The sequence below is a fragment of the Lissotriton vulgaris genome, chromosome 4_1 (genome assembly GCF_964263255.1).
Source record: "Lissotriton vulgaris chromosome 4_1, aLisVul1.2, whole genome shotgun sequence".
Classification (NCBI taxonomy): domain Eukaryota; kingdom Metazoa; phylum Chordata; class Amphibia; order Caudata; family Salamandridae; genus Lissotriton; species Lissotriton vulgaris.
This window is the reverse complement of record NC_141691.1, coordinates 1,121,935,108-1,121,958,320: the sequence shown is the minus strand read 5'-3', so window position 1 is coordinate 1,121,958,320 and position 23,213 is coordinate 1,121,935,108. Positions and strand designations below refer to the sequence as shown.

The 23,213-nt window shown below is 46.2% G+C and overlaps 1 protein-coding gene across 7 annotated transcripts in view; it reads right to left on the bottom strand.

The window, feature by feature from the left end:
• The window catches only part of FHOD3 (formin homology 2 domain containing 3), a 1,375,152-nt gene extending 1,358,555 nt beyond the window's left edge, over positions 1-16,597 (bottom strand). For 4 of the 7 annotated variants that reach the window (XM_086965361.1, XM_086965359.1, XM_086965360.1 and 1 more), the window contains exon 1: positions 16,134-16,597. In XM_086965361.1, coding sequence (XP_086821487.1) covers positions 16,134-16,298 — 165 coding nt within the window. In that variant the 5' untranslated portion in view covers positions 16,299-16,597. The remainder of the gene's footprint in view (positions 1-16,133) is intronic. The other 3 variants (XM_086965356.1, XM_086965357.1, XM_086965358.1) reach the window with 1 other exon arrangement.
• Positions 16,598-23,213: the final 6,616 nt, after the last annotated feature.

Here is a 23,213-nt window from a genome sequence, read left to right as displayed (position 1 = left end):
GAGTGTCTAGTTTTATCCGCTTCCTTTTGGATACCCACAATAACTCTACTATCAGACGTTCTAGTTGGGAAACGTACCTATGTGGGATTCTATACAAGGAATTTTGACGTGCATATAGACATCGCAGCAGGATGACCATTTTTGTTAACGCCACCCTGGCGATCAGGGAAAGTGGGAGTTATTTCCACAAAGTGACCGATCTTTTAATGCCCTCCACGCTCCTTCCTATATTACTGTCTAGATAAGCCTTGTGCGTGTGTGTCAGTCTAATCCAGGCAGTGTTTGCAGTTATACGCAAACAAATGATGGACGGAATGCTGAATAGATCATATATTCACCCCGAGTCAAGAGATCTGGGTTAAAACCATTGTTCTTTTGCTCACCATGCCACCCCAGTTTAGACCCAACCATATGCAAATCAGTCTTGACCCTGTGCCTCATGGGAACAGCCCAGACCGAACTGCCAAGCCAGGTATTCCCTGGACCGTAAACAAGCATCCTGGGACCGGTTTCTGGGTATTACCCCTCATCAGCCAAGCTAGCTTGAATCCAGTAGCACAGTGAGCAAGGGACCCACGTCTGGGCATACCCATCCCAAATATGGTGAAAAGTGCTACGCAAACAAATGATGGACGGAATGCTGAATAAATCATATATTCACCCCCAGTCAAGAGATCTGGGTTAAATTCATTGTTTTTTTGCTCATAATGCCACCCCAGTTTAGACCCAGCCATATGCAAATCATTCTTGATCCAGTGCCTCATGAGAACAGTCCAGACCGCACTGCCAAGCCAGGTCCGCGCAGGACCGGAAACAAGCATCCTGGGACCGGTTTCTGGGTATAACCCTTCATGAGCCAGGCTAGCTTGAATCCAGTAGCACAGGGACCCATGTCTGGGCATGACCGGTCCTAGGATGCTTGTTTCCAGTCCAGGGAGGACCTGGACTTGCAGTTTGGGCTAGGCTGTTCCCATTGGACACAGGGTCAAGACTGATTTGCATATGGCTGGGTTCAAACTGGTATGGCATGGGGAGCAAAAAACGATGGATTTAGGCCCAGATCTCTGTACTGAGGTGAATGTATGACATTCTTCTGCATTCTTTCCATCAATAGTTCTTTTTTGCATCTTTCACCCCGAGTGGGACGGGTATGCCAAGACGTGGGCCCTGTGCACTCCATGCCACTGGAAGTCAAGCTATCCTGGCTGATGAGGGTTGAAAACCCGAAACCGGTCCTAGGATGCTTAATTCAAGTCCAGGGAGGACCTGGCCTTGCAGTTCAGCCTGGACTGTTCCCATTCGGCACAGGGTCAAGACTGATTTGCATATGGCTGGGTTCAAACTGGAATGACATGAGAAGCAAAAAAACAATGGATTTATGCCCAGATCTCTGTACTGGAGTGAATGTATGGCATTGTTCTGCATTCTGTCCATCAAGAATTATATGTTTTTTAAAAAAAATTCTTAATGAAATACTTTGAAATAAAAAAAAAGTTCTTTTTGCAATGTTTGTAGTTATGTCAGGAAATGTTACAATAAAAACCAACCCAGCAGACCATAAAAAAGGTCCACACAAAAACTGTCCCATACACTGACTTGTCAGACCAGCCCTTCAGGCATTGCCTGATTGCCTTATAGGCCAGCCCAATCCTGGAAAAAGTTCCTATGTAAGTGGGCTAAAGCACTGAAACTTTCTGTATCAATCTATTATGGAAGAGAACCATGAGCAGTATTAAAAACATACTTCTCTCACACAAAGCTTCCTAGTCCAACTGGCCTGGTCTTTTTCTGCTCTCTGGTGGTTCTCTAGGTGTCCAAAGGTGCCTAGTATTGCATGTGGCACTTACATAAAGGTATGCTATGTAACATGTTGACAGAGATTTGTATAATGTTGCATTACCATGAATAAATTAATAATTGCACATTTGTAAAGCGCAAACCTATCACCCCTAAGGGTATCCAGGCTCTGTGCGGCGGTTGGGGATATTAGGAAAGCTATTGCCCAGAGAAACATGATGCTGAGCTGCCGCTGGCGATCAAACTGTGAGCCCCGTGCTCCAGAGTCAGATGCTCTGGCTGATGCGCCACACCTCACGCCTCAAATAGTTTGGTCTTGCAGCACTGTCAGGATCAGGTAGCTTCAGGACCTGGTCTTAAGGTTTCCTTCACAGTGTCTCTTCTCTGTGGGAATAGGATTGTCAATAAAGTGGGTGTGATTTACAGCTTGTTTGTGTTCTCTCTAGTTCTGGTTAGTTTTTAGTGTACGTAGCCGGACATTTTTGACAATACAGATGGCATCATACGTAGGATTGACATACGCATTCCTCAACTGCAGCTATGACAATGTGGTCACCAGGTCGTTGTTATCTCGCTAGAGTCCACAGTATCCCTGCAAATCAGTGGACATTCACTGCATCACAAGAATGACAACAACACACATAATAATGCTGATTTCTGGTAGGGGTAAACTAGTTTGCATTGATGAAATCAAGCATTAGTACGTTTCATTTATTCGCCAAAACCAACACCCTCTCTCCATTTTTGATAGCAGCCTAGCAGGAATATTAGTGTGCTACTGTAAATTATTGAAAAATCGAATATTATCCGCAATAACATGCACGGCGCAATCTCTGCTGACATTAATACTACTGACTTGACTGGTGGTGAAATATGTATTAAATAAAGTTAAGTAAATAAATAAATTTGAAACGTGGGCAAATCTACTGAGCACCTATTTGGTGCTTCCGCAATGACAGAAGAGGTGCTTTGTACCAAAATCGACTCTGGATCATGTTTCATACAGTTCTGCAACAGGCTGAAGTGGAACTGACTGATTTTCCATTATTTTTAATGGATAGGTAATGTCCTTTGCTCACTGCCACGAACCAACAATCTAGCAATGTCCACCACAGTAACTAGCACCGTGAGGAAGTCAGCTGCACATGCACACTCAGTAAATAAGCTAAGTGAACAAAGCACGAGCCAACACAAGAACAAAGACGATAAAGGAATTAACAAATTATATGCTTAGAGGCTCAGAAGGAGACAGCCACCGTCAATTAGTGCACGAGGTCGCTTAAGACTGTCTACGCATACACCAATGACAATCAAAGGGAAGGGTAGGATGGGTAAGATGAAGCGGGATTTAGAAACAAGCGTGACGTGGTACGTGCATTTCATCAGCACGCCAGACCCTGCTTTTATCATTCCCACTGAGTGGGACTCGTTAACGGTACAGGCACCAAGGGCGGCGAGGGATCAATTGCAAAGTGACACCAAGACCAGGAAGTGAAAAACCGAACTACCAGGGGGCGCTTCCAGGGAGAGGACTGGGTCTGAAATGAGCCCTGGCCTGCCGCCGAATAAAACACTAAGAATAGAAGCTTGCGCGGCTGCCCATGCACTCCCTGAAATAAGACCCAAGCGATAAATACAGCATGAAGAAAGGGCATCGTATTCTGGGCGGCTGCAGTACTGCAGCCAAGCAATCCTGGAGACACATGGCCGGAGGGCGCGCCAGAAAGAGGCTTATAATAGCACGGCTTCCGGTAACAATGCTTCGAGCATTGCGGCTCGGGGTGGCTCCTGCCGTGAAGAAACCTGTGGCAAACACTCGGGATGGGTTTGGGATTAAACTGTCTGTTTTCATGAGGTCAAGAAAACTGCCAGTTGCAAAAACCACAGTTGATGGACAGAATGCAGAACAATGTCATACATTCACCCCAGTACAGAGATCTGGTCCTAAATCCATCGTTTTTTTGCACTCCACACCACCCCAGTTCAGACATGGCCATATACAAATCAGTCTGACCCTGTGCCTCATGGGAACAGTCCAGCCCGAACTGCCAAGCCATGCCTTCCCTGGACCGGAAACAAGCTTCCGAGGACCGGTTTCTCGCATTTCAGCCGTCTTCAGCCCGGCTTGCTTGAATCCAGTGGTGTGGAGAGCATGGGACTCACGTCTGAGCATGCCCATCCCACTCGGGGTGACTATTGCAAAAACCACAGTTGATGGACAAAATGCAGAACAATGTCATACATTCACCCCAGAAAACTGCCAGGCCTACAGGCTTGTAGAAGGTGCTTGGAGGGGAAAGAGGCGGATACAAATTAAGAGGCAGTGAGACTAAGTGGATTTCTGTTAGAAATAGGGTTAAGGTTGCTTTACAGGCATGAGGCTTCACAGCAAGGTGGACCTTGTGTTGAGCAAGGAGATCAAGAGTGGACCTCTTGCTGCCTGACTTGAACAAATACCAGTCCTTTCACTGTGTCTCCTAAACCAGTCCTTCGACTGTTATATTGGAGAAGACACAACTACATGATGTAGACAGTTATTTTCTGCACAGGAACCCCAAATTGCCTTAAGCCAAATACCCCATTAAAGTCAATAATATGAATAACAATTAATTCAATTATTCTTTATTTGGCCAAAATAGTCCATAAAAGTACATTTAGAAAACAGAAACATAACACAAAGTAAGATTCATTATGTATACAATACTTATGAGTGCAAGCATTTCATAATATAAAGTACAGACCGCTGTTGCAAAAGCATATCAAGCCAAGCCTCCCCTAAGGAACTGCAAGATGTAGTTGGGCTACATTGTCGGCAAAATAAATGACAGGGTCCCCAGTTCAGTGACTATGAAAGCAAAATGCATTTCCTCTGTGACTTAGAGGCACACAGCACAGCAAAGGAAACTACTGAGCTCTATAGACCACTTAGCGAAGAAAGACCAACACAGCACACATAAAAGGACTAGCCTCCTTAGCATACCACAGCACAAGCCAATAACAAGCACTGGCAAAGCCAATGTGTTTGCCTTATGGGTTGTCAGTTTGGCTTTTAAAGTGGTTCCCGCAACACTTCTTTCATCCTCCTAATCTCCAAAGGTGTAGCTCGTCCTTTTGGCTGAAACATACATTTTCCCTTAACCAGTTCTGGCACGCTTTATCTGAAGCTTTGAGTGTATTGATTCTCCCCTTTTCTTTCTTTCTTTTGCTCACTTTTGATGACTCTTTCTTTTCTTTTATTATTCATTCATAGGGGTTGCTTTCTCTCAAAAGTCTTTTGACAATCTGCCGTGATGATTACCCCAATCAAGTTAACCATAGGGATTGAAACGCCGATATAACAATTTAATGTGGATTGAATATATTACTATTTTCCAGATCTGAAAAGTTTCAGCTGATTGTGGAATTTTAATATGTTGTGTCTTTCAGTTGCTGCCTATTATTGCTATTTATTTCATGTTCTGTACTATTTATTATTCACTGCGGCGTCACACTATTTGCACTGGGCTGTTGTTATTCATTGTGATTTAAAAGATCTAATTGATTTAATCATCTCCTGTGATTATACTGTGAATCCAAATTACTCATTTATTTCCCAGTTTGTGTGCATTTACTTATTCCAATAGCATAAATGAGCCTGCAAAGGTCAGCCCAACAGAATGGGGGGACTAAACCTATGCCAGAGAACACCAACACACCTGATTACACACATGTCCTATTATACACCTCAAGTCAGTCAGAAAGAGACCCTGTGGTCAAGGTGCTAGTGAACAAAAAGAAAGTCCTAATAGACATGGGATGACAACATTGTGCCTACTGTAAGGCACAGTCACCTTATCAGCATACACTGCAACTATACAGGGAATCTCGGTACGGTGCCCAGGGTCCCCTTCACAGAATCCCTCAAGTTGGAGATGGGAGAATAGGATGAGAGAACAGGTACTATACTATCCCTCGCCTTAGGACGAGACCTAATGACCAAGCTAGAACTGTTCATCAGTTTGCCTGCAATGGAGCCATAACCTGCTCCTCCCCTGAACCTCCTCTAGAACCAAGACTAGCAATGCATTCCTGCACTACATGTATACAGGCAAGTTTTATCACAAAAAACAGAGGAGGAGGGTAGGCCACTGCAAGTCCCTCCAAAATATCTAGTACATCACAGAAAAAGTACAGGGGGGCTCATACTTTTTCTGTGATGTACTATATACAGGCATGGACAGTCCCAGCCAACCAGACCCCCTTCACTGAGGCAGTCATGGAATATATAGGGAGTCTCTTCGAACTATGCGGTTTAGCCCAACAGTGGGCATGTTGACCTCCTAGTTGAAGCAGCCAAAAGAACGAGAACAATGGTAACCAGCAAGGTATGCAGGGAGGAAGGGAGTTGGGACTGGGACACATGCATGCCTGCTGGGGCCTCCGAGTCTGGGTGGGAAGCAGGGCCAAGTGGCATAGAAGCAAAGTCAACAGCGGCCAAAGCATCTCTGAGATCACTTAGCTTAACCCCTATTGCCACAACAGCACTTCCATGCGTTAAGAGGTGGCGCAGACTTGGTTGCCTGGCTCTATGTGGTACATTCCACATGCATGGAGCACCCTTCCTGCTTTCAAATGCGGGACCCAAACGTGTAACCACCCTAGGAAATTCAGCAAATAGAGCAAATAGAAGACCACCCTAAGGAAGTGTCCCTGCTAACAATCTGGGTTCGCCAAACTGAAGGTGTGTCTGTTAATGAAGTTTTTATTGACTGTCCTGATATATTGATAGTTAGTATCAAATCAAAAAGTGGGATGGATATACTGCTGATCAATATATATGCTAGACGTACCATGGGTGGCAGAGTATCAACCACCCTTCTCTGTTTGGATGATTTCTTAAGTGCTACTCTAGAAGCTGGTCATGTGGTTGTTATGGGCGACCTAAACACTTGTTTTGAACCTCTGAGTTCAGACGATGGTTTACTAACAGAGGCAGAGGATCTGGTTTGGGGGATTCCCCAACTAGACATAGCCCCGATCAATAAGTGGTCTCAAGCAGCTACATTTATTAAAGGTCTTTGTTTGAACCGGGGGTTACGTGCTCTTAATGGACGAGCAAGTTCAGACAGGATGGGGAAACATACATTCGCCAATGGTAGACATAGCAGTCGCATTGACTATATCCTAGTAGATATTAAACTGTGGCCTGTGGTAACGAACATGGAAGTTAAGTCACGTCCGGAAAGTGACCATGAACCTCTGGTAGCAGAACTAAAGGACTTTAGTTTTGCAGGGCCGGATGAACGTTTGCCAAATTCTGTACAGGAGGCTGTCGTACATACTAATGATATGAGGAGGGTTCGTTGGCCAAAGGTTTCTGTGGAGGGTTGAAGCACGTAAAAACATCAGAGCCCTGGTTTCCAACTCACTGGTAGAAATCGATAAGTGTGGTAATCAGGAAACGATCAATACCAACATTACAGACATCCACGCTAGTTTGTTTTTGTCTCTAAAGTCATTTTTTATTAAGTATGTCTCTAATAAAGGTAGTAGGAAGGTTAGGAAAACCTCCAATTGGTTCAACGACGAGTGTCGTCAGACCCATGCGGATCTGTTTAAAGCTTTAAAACTAAAGAACCCAGCCCTAATTAAATCAAGTAGGAAGGCTTTTAACGATGCTAAACGCTCTGCTAAGGCCGCTTGGGATGATGAACGATGGACATCATTAGCTGAGGCCTGTGGCTCTAGGAACCTACAGCAGTTTTGGCACCTTCTGAAATGGGGTTTGTCACAGGATGATCGCCCAAGCGCGGCCTCTGTTGAGCAACAAAAATGGGTGTCCCATTTTGAGGAACAATTTAGATGCCGCAGCAATACGCAGGATACCATCAGTTGGCCACAATCGTTAGATTCACTCGTGTTCTCGGCCAGAGAAGTCGAATTCGTTTTGAAAGCTATCCCTAGGGGAAAAGCGCCTGGTCCTGACTGTATACCAGCGGACTTATTCCAACAGGACCATGATCTTTGGGTACCATACTTAGTGCAGCTGGTAAATGCGCTGGCCATGGGTGCTAGAGTACCCGAATCCTGGGCAGGCGCAGAAATCTTGCCTATTTTTAAGAAGGGTGATCGGTCGGTTCCATCCAACTACCGGCCGTTCAGTCTCATTGACGCGGTACAGAAGATCATAACCCGTCTCGTTCTTACCAGGATTCAGGTATGGCTAGAGGAGTATAATATTCTTACTCCTCTTCAAGCTGGGTTTAGACCTCACGTGAGTACCCTTGATCAGGCATTTCGTTTCATGCTTTTGTATTGGAAGACGGTTACTTTGGGCAAAGGCAACCTATACGCGGCCTTCGTGGACTTAAGGTCAGCATTTGACCTTGTCCCGAGGGCCGGGTTGTGGAAATGCTTACTAGATATGGGCATGCCCCCCCCCCCTTAGTACGTCTTATAGTGAATCTACATGCACATACCTATGCCTTTTTGCGCTGGGGTAAACCGGGGGAGGTGACGGAGAGTTTTTCAGTGGCCAAGGGTGTCAGGCAAGGATGCGTGCTGGCACCCACCCTTTTCTCTCTATATATAAATAGAGTTACTAAGTATTATGATAACTATCCCACGGATGCCCCAAGTTTGGCTGGAATGAAAATCCCCTTGCTCATGTTCGCTGATGACACTCTTTTGATCTCTCAAACCAGACAGGGTTTGCAGAAAGCTCTGTCAAGGTTTGAGTGTTTCTGCAGCGAACATGAGCTAGAGGTGAACGTGTTTAAAACCAAATTTATGGTTTTAAGAGGGCACAAACAAATTAATGCTAGGGTTACCATGGGGGAAACCCCCTTGAAGCAGACAAAGCATTTCACCTATTTGGGAGTTACCTTTAGTGAGACATTAAGTTGGTCCCATCAGGTTGAGCTTATGACCTTGAAGCACCTGCAGCTGGGTGGGGCACTGATTAAAGAGCATAAAGGCTCTTTTACCAGGCCAATTTCTCTGCTTATTAAGATATATGGCGGCAAGGTATTACCAGCAGTCCTATATGGGGCAGAACTTTGGGGTGGTAGCAATCTGGACCCACTAAGACATGCCCAGAATAAATTTTTAAGAATGGCAACAGGTCTGCCCCAGTCATCACCGCTGATTCCCCTTCTTTATGATTTAGGGTGCCAACCGGTGGAGGACCTAGCAAGACTTCGCCCTCTGACATTCTGGCGTCGTCTCTGGACAACGCCGGAACTTCACTACTATGCAAAAGCTTGTCTGGAGGTTAAAAATTGCTATGGTGCCTCTAATATAAGCTGGTTCAGAGATCTTAAGGCTACCCTAATAGCTCTGGGGTATGGGGACCTGTGGTCTTGCCCCGAGACAGTTATCTTTCCATCTAAAAAGGACCTAAAGCGGCACTTTTGGGATTGGGTGACCCACAATAGACATTCGAAAATGTGTTCTAGTAGTCTTACTGGTCTGTTTATTGTTTATAAGGACACGTCCAAGCTGGAAAGGTATTGGGACATTATAACAAAGCCCTTGGATCGCAAACTATTCCACCAATTTAGATGTGGTTCACTTCCTCTTGGGGACTTTACTAAAAAGTGGGAAGCTGATAGGTCTGGGCACTGCCCTAAGTGCCAAGGAGTAGGGGAAAGCTTGAATCATTTTTTGTATGTGTGTCCATTATATATTGCCCCTAGAGCCAAATGGATAAGGCCAGTATGTAGAAGCCTAGGTACAAGATCGGCTGGTGAAGCAAGCAGAATTTTAAAAACTAATCTGGCCCCTGTAATTGTTGTGGGGGTTGCTAAATTTTTGGGGTGGGCCTGGTTGCTTAGAATCAGGTTTATTAAAAGCAATCAAACGAGGATTTAAAGAAGTGATTGTTCACCAGTTAGGCCCAGTTTACTTCTGTTGAAGTATGTATGTATTTGAGTGTTATTGTAAATTTTGTAAATATACAATAAGAAGCTGATTAGCTTGTCATCGATTTAATACCGGTTTTAGATGTTTTATATGTATAAATTGTATTTTATGTCTTTTATGATGAACTAATCGAATAAAGACTTCTTGAATTGTGTCCCTGCTAACCACCTGAGAAGAGTAGGCAGCCACATGGAGCCCCCACACAGCAGCCCCCTGGGAAGAAACAGGAGCAATCCCAATGAGACACCGCTAAGCTGGTCCAACATAGATTGACAATACGTCCGGAGGTTTGCTGTTATTCCCAAACACCATAAAGTTAGATGCCACATGAAGTTAGGAGCAGTCAACCAATCAGAGCACAGCACACACAGCGATCATGTGCTCCCCATACCGGACATTTGGACATTTCATTCACTGTCCATCATTGGGTCCACCAAAGTCGTGACCCACCTGCCTTCACCATCAGGTGGCCTGATTGACACTCCAAGACAAGGCCCACATTTCTTTCTGAAAAATAAGATCTAAATTGCTTTATGATGCTCCAAAGTCTTATATATTGGAACTCAGAACAAATGTATGCTGAGACCATCCTCAGACCCGTTTCTGTGGATGTTTCCGGGTCGAAGAGTTTAATTAAACCCCAACTGTTCCTGTTTTGCCAAACGCCTCTTGTCTTTTATTTTTTCAAGATAATTTCATATTCCAGCAACAGGCCCCCCGCAGAAGTAAAAATCTGAAGCCAGCTTTCATTAATGGTAAAGAAAAGGCCGCCAAGGCAACAGCTAGGAGTATGTTTGCTGTGTTTCAGTCACGGCAAGCATGACTTGCAGGTGGGGGCCTGAGGGGTCGCGCAGGGGTGAAGTTAAATTTTTTTTAAAGGTAACTTACCTTCGCCATCCGGCTCCGCGTTGTCTCTGCTTCTCTGCTCCTCTTCTGAACAGGAAGCAGGCAACCTCCCTCCCCTCCCCTAAACCAATCACAATGCTGCAATGGTAGCATTGTGATTGTTTGGTACGCCGTCCAGCCAGGTGTCTATGGGGAGGCCATTTTCTCCATGTAGGCTGAATGCAGCCTACATGGAGAAAAGGCAGAGTGTGCATGACTGGTTTCGACCAAACAGTCAGAACCCTCAACAGTGGGCAAGCCACTCCTCCCCCACCCTAGAGTAGAGCCACCCACCCGCCCGCAACCAAACCCTTCTGCTTTCTCGCCCTGCGAGAAGCAGAATCATAAAATGGTATTAATAATACCATTTTATGTTTCAGCTTCTCGCACTGCGAGAATGCAGTGGGCCGACGCTCCTCCGCCCACATGGAAGAGACGCTCCAACTGTGTTTTTAAGCCGCCGAGGATGAATGAATGGCTTTTATATAGTGCTTCTCAGGTAAGACCTCTGAAGGGGAGGAAATGCATGTTACCTGCAACCGCAGCAACCAAAGAAAGTTTTAACTGAACTGAAAATTAATAAATATGGGCTCACAGCTCAATTCCATGGGCAATGAACTTGATAACTAAATTCCCTTCATGTATAAGCACCTACTCCCTGCCCTCAATAGGCAGGAATATGGTTTAAAAAACACATTGGTAGACTTTCATGTGGTCTTTTGTCTTCAGATAATAAATACTTTGGCGTCTGACCAAAAACACACTTATGCAATATGCACAGGCATTTGAACACAATCTTTTGTTCTCTTATGAGCTGGCGAGCTCTCCCGGCATTGGAGAAATGGGCAATTTCTCAAACCATCTACTGTCCTTACTCAGGGTTTGTGCAACCTTTTTTTGTATAAGAGTTCCTAGGTTATCCACAGATGTAAGAAGTTGCCAGAAGCCAGGCTAATTTTAAATATGGTTTACACCACGGTGGGTGCCATGTTGGATAGAACAAGATATGGCATTTGCTTTAAGATATGACAAGTTCCTTAAACTGAATGTGATTAGTAAATTCACGTAAAACGAACACCTTAAATGTAAGTATGAGTTCTTTCATATGTGTACTTTAAAGTGCAATTTCAGAGAGCGTGTTGGATTTCTACTCCACTAATAAAAGGATTCTCCATACCGCTCCCACTCTACACAGCAAAGATGCAACCCAAATCAACACAACAATAAACAGTGCAGTCTCACTCAGGTGCTACCAAGTCTGCGCCTGGTGTTCTGTTGTAACCCTGCAACAAAGAAACAACATCACACTCTACAAAGCACATTTCAGGACTGATTCTGGGCGCTTTGCTGCAAAATATCAGGGGGGTCCACAGCTGGACTGGGAACAGTAACCAGCCCTGGCAAATTGCTGCTCAACCAGCCCTGGGACAGGGGGTAGGGGTGCTAGTGAGAAGCACTGCTCCCGCTTTTGTTTCTGGGGTCCGATATTGCAGTACTGCTGCAAAAGAGGCCCCTAGTAACAAAGCCGGCCCCCACAGGTACAAAACCGGGCCCCACACCCGGTGCCTGGCCAGTCCAGCCCTGGAGGGTTCTTGTGGTGCTTCGGTCAGGTTCATCATCCGCAGGGCTGGACTGGGAACCACAACCGGCCTTGGTAAAGTGCTCGGATGCCCCCCCCCACTCGGGGGAGGGGGGGGGGGAGTGGGGGGGTTGGAGGTGCCACCGAGCTCTTTGCCGGGGCCGGGTTTAGGCCGATTTTGCAGCTATGCTGCAAAAACGGCCCTACAACAAAAACGGCCTCCAGGGGCCCAAAACCGGCCCCCACCCGTACGACGCACCGGGGGATTGCCCGGTTTCCTCTATGGCCAGTCCGGCCCTGATCATCCGCAGGTAGCAGTGGAATGCACCACCTCTAGCTCATTTATTAAGCCCACCAACCGTTTGCATTAACTCACATACCTCCCTACTAATGATCACACTTAAGTCCTATTCGTTTAATCTACCACATTGAAACAGAGTAAATACATGCATGAGTTCCTTAAGAGCACAAGATTTTTGTTATTAATCAACAATAACCAATAAACACCGGACTAACCACTAAGTTTGGGTTCCCAAAGCAGAGTGCTGCCCAGCATAATTCGCTCCAACGCCTCATTGGGGGTAGTAAACTCTATATATATGCAATTACACTACGATTCAACATCCTTTGGTTACTTCTGCTTAAATTCCTGTGGCTGTACATTACACATTGATGAGCTGTTTCCAAGAAGCTACTTGTCGCTCAGTTAACAGAATCTTTCGCTGTGAGTAATAGTGAGTTTCTCACTCTGTCACTAAAACTCATTGATGGTAAAGTCCAGGATTTCACAATGTTGCGGGTCACTAGCTCAGTGTGGGTCGCAATATGTATAACTCATATTTTTGGCTACCTTCAGTTGGCATGCACAAAGTGGGTTGACTGCACTGTCGAACTTGGCCCTCAAAAGCAAAACGGTGTCATAGGAAGTAAAATATGTGAAACCATGTTTTATGTAGCAGTTGTGTACATAAAGAGTGTATAACCCAACCTAGACGCAGTTCAGGCAAAAATCACTCACACACTTTATTTTATTACTGGGAAAAAAATGAGAGGTAGACTGGAGAGTTACAAAGAGATATACTTCACTGGAAAGGATGGGGGAAAGCATGGGGCAGCCTTCTGTCATAGGTGGTGAGGCAAAAATGTGAAAAGGCCTGAATTCAAGAATTCTAGTCACAGACAAGGAAGAACTTGAAGAGAGAGGGCACCTACAGAGCTGGAGAGCAGCAGGTTACCCTCTGCCCCTGGATAGACAGCAGACTAGACAAGACCTCATTCCCTACATATGGGAAAGTCACAGGGCCTTGCACCGCAGCTGGGCCTTTCTGTGTGCTTCTACTGCACGTGGGATTCAGTGTGTAAGATAGAGAGAGCTGAGTGCAACAGCGTGCACATAAACACTACCAGACCATGCTTGGTGTAAGCCTGAAATACCAAGAGGTAATGGGGGCGTGGGGGGCTGAAAAGAGACTGGAGTAAAAATACTACCAGGGGTTGATCAACTCCGCGGCATAAGATAACCTGTTGCTAAACTCAACATTGAGGATGGGGGTCGCGGAAGGGAAGCAGAACCCAGAGGCAGGCGCCTAGAAACAGAGGACTGCAAACATGGCACGTCATCCCGCACACGTTTCTCGACCATGGGATTTACCTCGCGCGCCATCTGCAACGTCTGTAAATAATGTGCCAACATTCCTGTTCAGCGTTTTACTCCCATCCCTGCACTTATTTCCTGACAAAAGTTAAGCAGAAGTCCTAACCTGTGAGAGAAATATGACGCAAACCTAGTTTGGACACCATGTTTTGAAAGTGCGGATGCCAAGTAAGGTTCACAAAGGTCACTTTTTTTTGCTTTGTGCGCTGTCGTGTGAGGGGAGGGTTCGCTGTAAGCCGCATTAAGGAGCTTTGCTTGTCTGCAGGAAGGCAGGGGGTTGGCGATGTGTCCCGCTGCAGCTCTTCACATGGTGGATACGTATCAGGTCATTGTTCCAAGAAAAGCAGCCTCGCTGCTATTTTTACCAAAGCGCTCACTCCAAGTGCTTAGCTCTGAAAAGTGCACGGCAGCCTGTCCTGCGCGGCTCCTCTCAGCACGACCAGTCAGCACGCCCACCCCTCTCCCCCATCCAGCCAGAAATACAACGCGCAGATGCGTCCCACTCCACCTCAAACCCGGAAAAAACGAATCTACAAAGTGACCGTAAACTATAAAAGAAACACCGCAGGGTTGCTCCTAAACGGCCCACAGGAGCCAAGCGCCCCTGCTCGCCTTGCGCAGGAACAGGGCTATTCTTTAGAGTGGAAAGGTGCCATTTAACAAGGCCAGGCTAAGACTGAGCAAATGTGCAATGTAAACAACAAATAAAAACACGCCCTGTTAGTGGAGCCCTGCAGATGGATTAACAACTGCACGTGGAAACCAGTGAACCGGTTTGAAACACCAAGTGCAGCACTTAGGACAATCGAGGCTTGGGGGCGGGGGTGAGGGGTGGTGACATTCACTCTCTGACATGTAGTTTGTTCATTAACGAATGAGACCACATAACTATACCCGAACCCTTAACTCTGGGGAGTGGGTATAAATTCCTGTCATACGCCAGCGGTCCTGATCTGTCTCTTGGGGACAGGTATTTTCCAAGTGAGCCACTGTCGCTCCTGTGAGAGTGCGGAGTGCGCACGCCTGTGAGGCGCTAGCAGTGACATAGATAGATGCTCAAACTCAAAAAAAGCATGCCTTTCAACCCTGTCAACTCATAGCCACCGAGGAACTGTTTCTACCAGCAAAACCGGGCATGGGGCACAGAATGCCGGCGAGGAAGGCAGCTTCAGCTGTGGCACCTTTGAACCTCTCACCCCTCCCCCACCCGTCGCAGCGTCCCTTCCGACCCCCCACTGCTTTCTCTGTGGATGTAAAAGTGGCTGGGGCCAGCGTCTTGACAGATGACTGGGATACCGCCGCGGGGCTCACTGATAACCAGGCGTGGGGCGGCCAGCCCGCGGGCATCACTGCAACTGGTAGAAAGTGGGTCTGCGGGGGACCTGGCGTCTGAACAGAATGTATGCTAGATCTGCATGTAAAAAGTCAATTGTGTGACGGTTGCCCATTGGGAGGTCGCAGAGCGGACAGAGGTGGTGACTCGATGAAGGGCGTAGGTATGGTGGTGCAGAACGTGTAGTGGTACCAGGGCCAGTGAACCCTGATTACAGCTGAATTTGACTTCCAAGGAAGCAGTTCGGGGCTTATTCCCATTACATGCAAAGGGGCCATGGCACCCCGTCTATGCCACCGGACTGGAGGGGAAGTGTAAGAAAGCTGCGACACATGCGGGACGGTGATGCAGCGAGTCCTGGTATCTGGTGACACAGCAGCAGCAGAGCCTGGCAGGCAGCCTCGTTTCCCGCAGTGGAGCAGCACTGCAGTGCGCCCTACACCCCGTCCTCGGCCGCGCTCTCAAAACCAACTCTTGTCTGGAGGCGCGTCCTGCCCTCAGCCCTCCAGCTCTGGCGTGCCAGTGGCACGGGGTGGGTGCACCACGGGAGAAGGGGCATCGAGGAGCTAAAAAATGACACGACCCTGAAAGGGTCGCAGATTGTTCTCTGGACTCAGGAGTTGTCACTGGGGATATAGGTAAATGGCTGATGTGGGGAGTGGGCACACTTGTGCCCGTGATCATCACACAGTTCGAAAATGGTGCAGTGTAAGTGTATGTTTGCGCACTGTGGGCGGTCTCAGATCCACGTTGGGTTTCCAATAAAGTGACACCCGAATTAACCCCCCCCCTCTTTCATACAAAGTGAAGGAGCCCTCCGTGGACCCCTGGCTGTAAAACACAAAGACCCCCACTCGTAAGTCGTAACCCCAGGCTGCAATCATCAGATCCCCTCAACTGTCCTCCTGCAGGGACCGACCCACTCGCACAGTGCCCGCCACGGAGGGCACCTCACGCACCACACACCCACCCCGCGGTCTTACCTTGTGCGGGGCTTTCAGCAGCCGGTGCACCCCTGCCACCTGGTTGACGAGCGCGATGTCCTCCCGGAAGGTGTAGAGCGGTGGCCGGGTGGGCTCGGGAAAGTTGGTGCTGTTGAAAGGGTCGGTGTCATCTAAGAACTGGACCCGGCACACAAGCGTAGCCATGATTCATCCATGCAAGAAGGAGAAGGTGGGAAAACCAGCAGCACAAAAACCCCAGTCTCAAAAACAAAAGGCGAACAAAAGCGACGAGAAAGGAACTTGGATGGGGCAGCAGAGACGATGACCAGCCGCGATTAGCGAAAAAACATCTACAAAACACAACTAGCTGCAGGGATTCCGGGCTGCTGCAGATGATGCGGAGCCTGCCCGGGCGCGAGCGCGGCGTCTGTTGCTAACTTTTCACTTGAGGATCCTGAGCCTTCCCCCATCCGAGCTCCTTGCAGCTCCCCCGCTGCACACACACCGCACTGCTCAGCCTGGAGTTGCCTATGGATACTACCGTATTGACTGCAAAGCTCTTGCTGCGCAGTCTAATTCTGGTTTCCTTACCAACATGCACAGCCCGAAGCGCACTCTAATTGTGCAACACATTGCTCTTCCACGAACATGTCTTTATTGCTAAGGATTCGAGTGAGACACAACATTTGCAATCGCGGACCATGTTTTTCCAATAGAGGTTTATGTTTTAAGACAACTCACTTTGCTGAGCAGCCCGTAGAGACGTATAGGATAGAAGCTCACAACATGGGAGTATTGTGGGCGTGAGTATCCTGAAATGTAAGACACCCCAAACCTTTGCCTCATCAAAATGCCCACATTCACTGGATTGAAGGCCAGGGACATCTTAAGGATTTTGGGGGCTCTGGGCCAAATATATTTTGGGGGCCCCTGTTTGGAACAACTTTGAATTTTTTTAATGCTTCATATGGATATTTATTCCTTAATCACAAGGTCCATCATTACAAGAAAATAATTAATAATATTAATCCATTGATTCAAATATCAGTCCTGGATGTATCTTTATGCTGCAATACCTATGTTTCTGGCGTCAAAATGCATTAAATGCATCAGATATTTCCGCTCATGTTCCTGATAGTCCTTGTAGTTTATGCAAATGTCTTTAGTTCATTTATCCCCTTTGTATTCCTTAAGAAATGTCAAAACCTTTCAACTTTGAAAAAATACCTGAGCCTCTTTGGGTCTATTACAAGAACTTATATTGTCTACTTAAACCATCTGTAGCATGCTTAAGTTATTCACATACATTGCAGTCCTCTATACTAAGATCGTCTTTATATACCCATTCACAGTGATCCAATTTCAGCTCTTTAATGCCCTCTTTGGCCAGGTCACTGACAGTACACAGCCACACTCATCCAAATTCTATATGGGTTTACATCTAATATTCAGGGATAGTGACGTGTGTTTTCAATATAGTAACAGCAGCAGTTCACTAATATTACTGCAAATAATTTGTTACACCCTCCCATTTCTCATATGTGAGGTCCTGTTTTGATTTAAAATAAACTTTTTTATGGGTGTTGTATGCAGTACAAAATGTTTCTACAAAAGGACTGTAATATACTCTCACACATCACACACATTGAAATAACATTATGTTAAAACAGCATTTAAAAAAACCTGTTTAACGAATTATTAAAGGTCATTAGGGCAAGACTCTCTGCAGAACAAAGGTGGCCCTATCAGGGGCCCCCCTGAAAGCATGGGGCACTGGGCCAGAGCCCACTTTGCCCATGCCTTAAAACGTCTCTGTTGAAGGCAACGTTAAACCTCAGTTTTATGAGGCAATGTGTCCCTGCATTGAGGCACCTCCCAATGCTAAAAAAATCAGAAATACAATCTTCTAAGTAAATGGGCTTACCCAATAACTGAGCTGAAGATCAATTGAAAATGAAATAGTTTTATTATAAATTCAATTTGCTGTTGCTGCCTCAGCCCAGGACTTCAGGGGTCAGAATCTTGTGCAGTAAAGAGGCCACCACACCTGTATTCTTTGCGCCATACAGACGCTTTAAGGACTCCCAGAGAGGGACGCTTCGCTGTAGCGCCTCACCCTACCTCAGTCCAGGACTTCAGGGACCAGCTGCCATGCCTGCATTCTTTGTGCCCTTCAAGCACTTTAAAGACTGCTGCAACCCTCATTGTAGGATGCACTCAGGCGCCTGCTCTAGCGAAGACAGGGTCAAGAGTAGGTCCATCTGGCCCATCATGGCAGTCGAGGCTGGGCTGGACCCACTTTCTTTCTTGGTCTTTCATTCGTTCCCCCCTTGGAGGTTCTGGGTGAATGCTTTCTTCATTATAGATCATGGGCATACGTAAGGCTAGTAGTAGCGTCACAGGTCCATGCAAAATGATCAGTATAGAAAGTATGCTTGAGAGAGTCGTGTGGGTGATCACAAATGAGATTGTACTAACTGAACGCCGACTATCTATGGAGCAGGAGAGGACCTCTACTGATGTAAGAAGCAGTACTAGCATGATCAATGGTGACCAGGTTATACCAGCAGTAATAGGGCAACAGGGTCAGGTGGTAAATTGCATCTCCGCAGTCATTACAATGAACACAGTTGCCTCAAAGACAATTTGGATAATCCGAATAATCTGGTTGGTTAATCTCCCGCTACCCAGCACTTTAAGCACTAATTCACCCCCAAAACCATCCGTCAAGCGAAAAAAGAGTGGTTTGTTTGCAACCTGTATACTGAAGTACCGAAAAATATTTACCACCTCCCAATTAGAGTTATATTCACAACCAATCCCATTCCCATTACCAATAATCAGTCGGTTGGCAGTGCAGAAGGTCCAATCGTTTATTATAACAAACAAACTCTGCCAGAGGAGCTCCTTGCGACCTAACCCCACGAGGTCCGCCAAGAAGACTGCTGGCACATTGTCAGAACATCACATATATACTGTTACATTTTCGAAACCGTTACCCAAGATGGAAAAATCAAGATGGTACAGGTTGGTGCAGAGGGAAAGACCATATATGGGAGACAAAGCGCTCTTGGTTTAGCTCATCCTAGATTAGCAAGGTCGTACGGGTGACTCCCTTCTGCTAACTCCGAGAGAGTCCGCCCGCACCCCTCCAGGAATGTGCCTATCGGGCCTCCTCCTGCTACCTATAACCTTGACAGGCCTAACGAGCAGAGACAGCAGTATTGCAACAGTTGGGCTATTTCTCATGTGAACGACTTCGGTGTAATAGTTGAATAAGGTCTGCTAATGTAGGGCTTCGAGCGAGGCCACAAAATGGCGTCGGTCGAGTCAAGCAAGTGTAAAACGTGCAAAGCAGTGCATGTTAGAACCCTAAGTTACTGCAATTCGAGTGTAGGCTAGTGTTTGCGTACTTGCGGTAAGTAATCTAGATACATCATGCTAATTCTTAAACATCGATTATATACTTCACATAACCGGAAATCAATTCTGGTTCCTCAAACCCTCCTTTTAGCGTGATGTAGCTAAAGAAATGTGGGTGTTAATCTTGGAAAACCTCCTCATCAATAGCCATTAATTCATGAATCTCCTGTAGGAGCATCTGAATCTTAGCGGAAACTGGGGCAGGGACGCACAAGGTTGTCACTCTGGAAGCACAATAGGAGCAACAAGCCGGACCACATTGTATTAGGACGAACAGGTGAAAATGACACCGGCCGCTCCACCCAATATTAACAACAATGTCCATCCCCAGGTTGTCAGGAGCCCCCAGAACCAGCTGGATAGTGACCAGGATCCATTTTCGGTATGCATTTCTGCCGCTATGCGATGCAGCTTTTGAATGGCCAAATGAACAGTGGGGGCGGAGTCTGGAATATATACACAGCAGGAGCTGCCAATCACTCGGCATGCTCCGCCTCAATCGGCCAAGATAACGTCCAAAACCATGCGGTTTTGGTGCCCAACGAGCCTGGTCGCCTGAAGCTCAACCGTAATATTGGTCAGGATATCAGTAGTGATGTTAATGACATTTTCTACTATTCTGGACAATCTTCTTATTTCTCTGCTATTAAATATAGGTCCCCAGAATGGGACCAAACCTTTGGTAAAATCCGTGAACTGCTGCAAGGAGGTGTCAGTCTGATCGACTTCTATTGCTATGAGCTGTCTATGTTGCCTATTGGGTACTGCGCTCGCTGAGTGTAGCTGGTGTGTTCTATGATAGTCGGACGGTGCTATGTATACAGGCGGGTACAGGAAGGACAGATAGTAGTGCCCAGCCCAACCACAGGGTAACCAAGTGTAAGCATTTTTCCCGCATACGAAATACACATTGGGTGGCATTAACAATGGTGGACTGCTAAGTATCTTCGTACGATAGGTATAATTGCAAATACTGTCACCAACCTGTACATGCCCCATCCCCTGTACACAGAAATCGGAGGAAGTATTTAAAATAGGAATGGGTACAATGCGTTCGCTTGTAACATTTCGATCAACAAAAACCTGGAAATATTGGGAAGCATTAAAATGGTTAAAATCATAGAGTTCAACCTGCAACCAGGTACTGTTCTTAACCTCCATATACCTATTCATACATGCCTGAGGGTCTAACGATGGCCGTCCCCCGTTACCTTGTGGGTCAAATCCCTGATGCTCCTCGATATATGCTAAAATCATATCATAATCTTTCGCGGTGTACTGTTTGTGATTTTCTATATAATGATTGTACATGGCGGAAAACATTTTGAACCATGCTTCACAACTCCCTAAATAGGACAGGGGTAGCGAGAGGAACAGATCATGATTGTGCACAACAGAAGGCAGAAGCCCACAAACCCAGCAGTCAGTAGTGTTGGTAGCACTGTGCGTCTGATGAAGCATTTCTACAAATACATTTTTCGCATAGGTCTGGCGATGTCGTTCTTTGTGGGGTAATAAGGTGAACATAAAATGCTCAGGCGGTGCAACAGTAGAGGGTAAAAGAGTTTGCAAAGGGTATTTATGCTCTAAATATACGAATAAGCCCATAAAAATAGCTATTATAACAGTTATAACCAACACAAAGGCTACCTTGACCCTCGTGGTCCAGGTTGACAACATTGGTTCATAGAATGGCACGTATCGAGGTGCAATGGGAAATTCTTTTTCAAGTACAATACGACCAAAAGGGTCCTAGCTAAAAGTCCAAAAAATAAACTTGGGCCTAGCAGTCTGTTCTGCCAGAGGGTTCTTCTCCCTGTGTCCGTCAGAGTCTCACAGGTAGACTCCTATCGTTCATCTCAAGAAAAACAAAGAATTGTGGTCTGAATGATCCCGTTGTACAACCTCGCCATTCACAGGAGTCAGTCTTTCTTTCTGAACAGAGCACAGTGATCAAAGTTCCAGCTCTCAACGGGTTCAGTCCAGTGTCTTGCTCAGTACCTCAGACCTGCAAACTAGCAAACCCTATCTATTCAATCGAGTCTTTCCTTATCTCCTAGTGGTGGGGTCTGAGGCACCGTGATGTTTTCTCGGCCGCAGGTTGTATCGCACATGACCCGGAACTTCCTGATCAGAAAATAGCACTGTAGGTATCTCTTTCTCATTAGAACTTTTGCTTGCCGGGGTACTCAAAACAGGGTTTAAAGCAATTGCAGATTCAGCAGAGACCGGTTCACCCGATCTCGTCACTCCCTCCTCTTGCCTTTGTTCGGTCTCGCAGGTATCGGAGAAGGGTACGAATGCAGTAGCTCTCTCAGTTTCCTGTGTCAGAATTCCCCCTGGGTGTCGCTGATCATATGGAAGTGGAAGCGGCAGCTTTTTCAGATGGGAGACATGTATCCAATGCTTTCTCCCATCCACTTTGACAGCCGTCCGGCTTGCGAGCAGGATTTGGCGTGGCTCAGACCACCTCGGAGCCAAGCTGGAGTCTCATTCGAACTTCTTCACCAGAACCCACTGGCCGGGTTGTAGTCGATGTCTGGGACCCTCTGGCAGAGGCTGCAGTACAGATGCTACCTGCTGATGAATAGAATGGAGATCTTTAGTCAGAGCATACAGATAATCAATCAACATAGGATATTCTATATCAGAAAAGGATCGTGGTCTAGGTATCCCCCATATATTAGCGGGCCGGCCAAATGTGATCTCGTAAGGAGAAAGGCCGGAGCGAGAATGTGGGGTAACCCGTAGTGACATGAGGGCCAAGGGCAAGGAGTCAGGCCATTTCAACCCTGTGCTTTCCTGAATCTTAGCCATTTTGAGCTTCAAAACCCCGTTGTATTTTTCCACGAGCCCTGCTGATTGTGGATGTCGGGCCGCGTGGAATTTTTGCTTTATTTGTATGCCATCACAAATATGCTTAAAAAGGGCCCCATGGAAGAGTCCCCCATTGTCTGACCAGATCAAACGGGGCAAACCGTATCGTGGCACAAACTCCTTGAGAAGTGCCTTTGCTGTGGCCAGAGCAGTATTCTCCTTCAGTATTCTCCTTGGTAGGGTAGGCCTCAACCCATTTGCTAAAGGCACAAACTACTACCAAAACGTATTTCAAATTATTAACACGCTCCATGTGGATGTAATCCATCTGGAGTACTTCAAAAGTTAACGTTGGAGGTGCAAAGTTCCCACTCAGGACATTTTCTCCCTTCCCCGGATTGTGTTGCAAACAGACCATGCAGTATTGGACTAACCGGACAGCTGTCCTTTGTATATTAGGGTTATTCCATACTGGGAAAATTATGGGGTGTCCCGTTTTTACAGGCCAGAAGACCTGCTGTCCAATGGAAATACTCTGTATATCTCTGAGTACTCTGGAATCTAGTGGAGATTTAGCAACACTACGCAACAAATATCTGATGTGTACCTGATACGCAGACCAACAATGAATGCTATAGATATAGGGTGACGGGTAATGTAAACGAATACAAATAATTTTTGGTAAAAAATATATACGAGTTTATTTTTCTTTCATACAAATTGAGACATATCGTAATGTTGAAAACAGCAATAAAAACAAACATATATATAATCAGTCAACATAGTATTATACAAATTCATTCAAATCAAAATAAAATTCAATACATAACAACAAGAATCACAGTTTAAGTCGATGCGGCGTTTCGGTTTTCCTTATAA